General features: G+C 36.6%; 1 protein-coding gene across 1 annotated transcript; it reads left to right on the plus strand.

Annotated features, from left to right (window-relative positions):
- The first annotated feature begins 1,008 nt into the window (after positions 1 to 1,008).
- Positions 1,009 to 1,542, plus strand: LOC141630576 (protein FAR-RED IMPAIRED RESPONSE 1-like). Its single transcript, XM_074443365.1, has one exon. The coding sequence runs from the start codon at positions 1,009 to 1,011 to the stop codon at positions 1,540 to 1,542; it is 534 nt and encodes a 177-aa protein (XP_074299466.1).
- The last annotated feature ends 4,678 nt before the right edge of the window (positions 1,543 to 6,220 follow it).

Consider the following 6,220-nt stretch of genomic DNA (forward strand, 5'->3'; position numbering starts at 1 on the left):
CTCTAATTCAAGGGTTAGTACAGTAATTTATATGTTGTTTATTATTGTTTTTTTATGTGGTTAAAGTTATATATTTTCGGAGTAAAATTACAATTTACATCGTTAAAGTTATATTTCAATTTTATGTGAAAATTTGATATAAAATAAGTATTTTTTTAGCAATTTCTGACCTAAAATTACAGTAGTTATTTAGTTAAATTACATTGTTCAGTGATAAAGTTACACTGTCTTTTATTTGTAAAGTTACACTTTGTTTGACTTAAAGTGAAAGTAGTTGCAGAGTGAAATTACACTGTAGCTGACATGTCAAAGAAGTGACTTGAAATCAAAGTAAAATGACAATGGTTGTGAAATGAAGTTACAGTATTAAGGGTTAAAGTTACACTTTATGTTTTTGGTAAAAAGTTAGTTGAAATTACACAATTTTAGCAGCGTTATATTTTGTATTGTTTGTATATAGGTGAAATTACATTTGAATTGAAAGTTATAGTTCATGTGAAGTAAAGTTACATTATTCTTGGTTTCAATTACAGTAGAAGAACTGACATTGTGTTTAAATGCAGCTGAAGATAGGTGCTACAAAGACATTCAAAATGTGCAAGGAACATGTGAATGGGTTCGAGAATATTGGAGCGAATCTTATGGACTTCAAGAATTTTCATAGAGACGTAAAGTGCTACATTAATGAAAGGGACGGTCAGTTGTTCATAGACCGGTTTAAGATCATGGCTGAAACACGGGAAGATTTTTACTTTGATTACGAGGTGGATGTTGATGGGAGCCTAATCAGGGCAATATGGGGCGGATGGTGTTGGTCGAAGACACTACTCGGTCTTTGGTGATGCTGTCTCTTTCGACCCCACATACTCAACAAACAAGTACTCCATGGTATTTACCCCTTTCACCGGTGTTGATAACCATAAACGATCGGTTAATTTTTGTGGTGCGTTAATTTTTAGGGAGAAGGATGGGTATTTTAATTAGGTGTTTAGCCTGTTTTTTCATGCGATGGGTGGTAAGGAACCAGAGTATATTATAACCGACCAAGACCCAGGAATTATAAGCTCTATTGGGCAAATATTCAAGACGGCTAGACACCGTTTCTACATGTGGCACATCATGAACAAAGTTCCTGTAAAATACGGGAGCAACGCGAAAGATTATCCGGAATTCGTGAAGAAGTTGAATGCCATTGTGTGGGACGAAGATATTGAAGCGGATGAGTTTGATAGTCGTTGGGGTGAGATAATGAAGGAACATGGAGTTGGTAAGGAACGTGAATGGTTTGAGGAAGTATACAACAAAAGAAGGCAGTGGGTGATGGCCCATTGTAGGGACTTAAAAATGGGAAGTGTTATGAGGACAACACAAAGATCGGAGAGTGAAAACAGTTTTTTTAAGAGATTTGAGAACAATTCTGGAACTTTAGTCGAGTTGTGGATGAGATATGAAAGTGTTATAGACCAACAAAGATATACACAGAAGAAGCTTGATAATGAGAAGTGTGTACATATTGTCCAACTTAAGTTACACAAAATGTGACTGAAATTACAAAAAATATAGCTTCTTAATATTTCAAAGCTGAGTAACTTTAAGCTGAAAGAGTGTAACTTCAGACTGTACACTCTGTAACTTCAAGCGAGAAGAGTGTAACCGGGTTGAAAACTCAGAATCGTGAAACCGAAAATATACTTTATAAATTACAACTATGCTTAGTTGATTGTTAATTATTTTATAATAAAGGAGTAATAAATTTTATACTAATGTGATAATTACAGTTACAAAAATATTAAGTTTTTGAAGTTACACAACGTATGAGTAAAAATACAAGTTTTTGAAGTGGAGTTATAAATAATTAGTCTGTAATCATTCCATATATTAAATTATTAATTGGGACTGAAACTTTGTTGACATATATTTATAATTGTAGGTATAATAGTATGTAACAGTGTCTCTGTAGAACTTTACTGTGGAAGTAGAGTTACATGTTGTGTGACTTAAGTTACAGAACATATGAAATGGAGTTACAAAAAAAATAGCGTACAAATAACTAAAGGCAGAGTAACTTCAACCCCTAGTTTTGTAACTTCAGTGTGTGTATTATTTAATTGTAAGCCATAAGTGGTAGACGACGAGATATATATACCAAACTATGCGTAAGATAAAAATAAACGATGAAAATGGTAACTCAAAACAAAGATTGATAATCTTAATTTGAGGACACATTGTTTGCTACATAGGAAAAACGTTTTACGCGGAAGTTTGCTACAAAACAAAGATAGATAATCCTAATTTTAGGACATATTGTTTGCAGGTACAAAACGATTGACGTCTTTATCAAGTTTGCAACATATTCAGACATAATCTAAGAGGTTGTAGCCTTCTTCTGTGATCTGGATGGTTTTGCAAGTATCTTGGCAATTTTTCGCCTAGCTTGAATTGACTCCGATAGTTGGTCTTTTCCATCAACAAAATGATCGACCCTCTTTAAAACTTCAGCTCGATGGTTGTTCATATCAGCTAGTAAAAGGGAAGCAGCCAATTCGATTACCATGTAACGCCGATTCGTCTTACTACCAAGGTCGTCGTGCTTGAAAGGCTCACCTTCATACATTAACATGTGACTCATGGTGAAAATGCCAGACTCCTCAATATTAGCGGCAGGACGGGTTCATTCAAACTTAATCTGACGGTGATTAAAATCGGTAACCAGGCTTCCTCTTCCCTCAAAACCTTTGTAGTCCAAGTAGTCGCTCATTGCAGATACCTGTACATAATTTAGTAATTAAGAGGCTTTACAAAAAGACGGAGTCTGCCATAAAACTTAATATCGGAATAAAACTTACTAGTATAGAAGCCGCTTTGCAAACGTTGGATTTCTTCGGGTCGGAGTGTTTGTGGTTGTCAAGGATGTCCAACGTTCTTGCATTGAAATTAATACACACGCAGGCCATATGGTCATCTACGTTAATTGGTATGAAAATAAAATTTGCACCCAAGTTGATCGTGCTGCCACATTCGGTGACGAATATGTCCCAAACTTTGAAAAGCATATCGTAGTTGTTATCGTTGGGGGTGGATTGAGAAGGTATATTCATTAGTTGCATGAGAACATCCTACGAAACAAAATAAAAATGATTAAAGATAAGTGACAAACATGATGTCAATAAGTAAGGAAAATCTTCGAGTGAAGTTACAAAGTGTAAGCAGTTAAGTTATAGGAATTTTCATTGAAGTTACAACACAAGAAATGAAAGTAAAGTTATTATATTCCAGGAAAAAAAGTTATAAAGTAGGTGCACTAGAGTTACAAAAGTATGAACAAACTTTGAAAGACTTGAGTTCAGAGATGTATATTTTAATTACGACTAAGAAAAGACTATGAAAGTCGTACCGTGTGACCTAAACCAAAGAAAGCCATCCTTGCAACTCCACTCTCCTCTGACTCTATCTTGTTCAGCAACATCGCCCAACACTCTATGACAGAGGATGACATCAATCTATCAGGTAGCATGGAAAGAATGTCTACCCTTTAAAGCTTAGCATTGTGTCCGTAGTAAGCTGCTTCCTCTCTGAGTTTAAGATAAGAAAATTAGCCAAACGATTAAAAATTAGACTAAGAAGAGAGAAAGTATTGGGTTATGAGAGAAAGTTAAGTTACACATTTGGCAATTGCTAGTCGTCTAGGAAGAAGTAGTCGGCCATATTCCTCCTCAAATCTTTGACATCCTTAAACAATGTTAGATTATTACGAAAGAAAATAGACACAACAGTCAAGCCAATACCAGTAGCCTCCACGCGATTGAGAGTACAACCAAGGCCATCCCCCTTACCACGACGTCGGCTACTAATAGCTGAAAGGGGTTCATGAAGAGGGGAATTCAAAACAGGTTCTGTGTAGAAAACTGGTGTCGTGCCGTCAGGGGTAGTTGGACGACGACGTTTATACGTAATTTCACAGTTGGCATCATCCTCAATAATCCTCTTAGAACCAGCTGTCCTTCCATCAATATCAGCACTGACAGCATTGACGAGCTCTACTGTATGACCGACCTCGTTCCCACCTTCCTCAACAGCCACATCCTCAGTCACCCTTTCATTCTCAATCTGAGTTAATCGAATACTCTCATCAATCTCAACGGCGGAATAACCCACCTCCTCCAGAATTGCACGAGCATCGATTTTAGTTGACTTATTAGGTGATCCCTCCCCCTCCGGACCAGGAACTACATCTTTATTGCCTAAAAAAATTTCATTGACTTCAGCCGTGCTATAAAATGCCCCGGTGTAATTAAATACATCAGAGTCAGTCTGAAAATTTGCTGCTGACACTTCATCATTGCCTAAACGAACAACATCACTATCCAAAGCCCATTTGCCCGCTGATTCATCAAACTCAGAAAAACCTTTTTTAAGGTCATGTAGAACTTCACTTAATTGCACTGTAGCAACGTCATCTTCAACATTAATATTATCGACTGCAGTACGCTCCTGCAGTACAGGCGCATTGGCCACAGATTGCTTCATACGTGCAGCTACATCTTCAACTTCATCACAAAATCTATGCAATTCCTCACTTTCCCAAAACTCTTAGGTTGACTGTGAGGGTAAAAGGGCGGTGGGACAAGTTTTGCCAGTTGTGAGGTGTTTGATCATGGGAATACCAAGCATGGAAGGCGACCGAATTCCTCTGAATCTTTAAGTAATTCTCATGTACATCCTAAATAAAACAAATAAACATCAAAAAGTGAAGTTCCAGATTAATATCAATGAATCAAACATCTATACAATTAAATTACATAGTATATTAAATGAATTTACATAATTTGAGGTTTAGGTTCGACAGCAAAAAAAAATAATTTCATAATGAAACAAAAAATTTTTTTTATTTAAATAGTTTAAAATTTTTTATTTAAATAATTTAAATTAGTTGAAGTTACAAATTTAGTGTGGTAGAGTTACATATTTTGTTTATAAAGTTACATATTATGGCGAAGGTTTTATTGAAAAAAAAATCTAAATGTCTAATATATAAAAGTCATAATTAAATATTTATTTTAATACTTTAAAAAAACAACTTACATCCACAGCACGGGCTTTCTACTCGTCGTCATCCTCAACTCCTTCAGGTAGTTCAATTTGGATGAACTTTTTGTCAGACTGCGGGCGAGAACAAGATCCAATAAGAAACTGACGATCGGCGGTAAGAGTGACCGGCGTAGTTGTGGGCGCATGAATGCAGCGCGGATACCTAACCGTAGACCATGTCTAGCGACCCAAACCTCCGTCCCCAACCTCACCCTTTATCCTATTCTTTAACCTCGCTTCATCCCAATGCTTGATAAGCGGCAGATCATGGGCACAAGTATCACCACGGTAATCAAACCGCTGGAAGTAGGTAATCATAAGGAAGGGAATACAACCAAGCAAATGCGTGTGTCTTTTTTTGACATCTAGGCCAGCAGTAACAAGGGCTTTTAAAATGTAAGAACACCAGTCCAACTGTGAGATCTCGCTAAAATATCCTACCGCCCTTAGAAGTTTGAAATCAACACCGTCATTAGACGTTGGGGCAAGAAATGACGACATACAGAACAACACAAATAGACGACAAAAGTAATCTCCGCCTTCTATGTCAGCTTCAATAGCCTTTTTAATAATTCCTAACGGAATCGAACCGTTTGAACTTTTCACATCAAACCGCTCTCTCCAACTATCTTTCAAGGACTTGTTTTCAGGGCTATTAGAGCCTTTCATTTGTCCAGTAGGAACAAGATCAAGCTCTTTCGGACCAAACGGTAGAAGGAAGCAATCATGTACATCATGTTTGCTCACCATAAATTCCTTCGACTCAGATGCCCTAAAAACGTATGTGCCATCATTAAAAGCTTCCAAAAATAGTAGTACATGTTCAAGAGGGAATTTCGGGAACCTCAACTCTAACATGCCACCAAACCCAATTCTCCTCACAGATGTCCGTTGAGCTTCATTCAACTTAGGTAGTAGTTGAAATAACCTTTTCGCACGACATTTGACAGAGATTTGTTGCGTAGGAGGGTCCCCCTCTTCAACTTCTTCAACTTCTTGGTCATATTCTTCATCAGACATCTACAATTCAAAGATTGAACAATTTTAGAAGATGAAACAGACAAAAACTTTAGAGAATGAGCATTAAAAAAAGAAAAATCATGAATATAAAAAGTTAACAGACATGGGACTT

Source organism: Silene latifolia, chromosome Y (assembly GCF_048544455.1).
Source record: "Silene latifolia isolate original U9 population chromosome Y, ASM4854445v1, whole genome shotgun sequence".
Lineage (NCBI taxonomy): Eukaryota > Viridiplantae > Streptophyta > Magnoliopsida > Caryophyllales > Caryophyllaceae > Silene > Silene latifolia.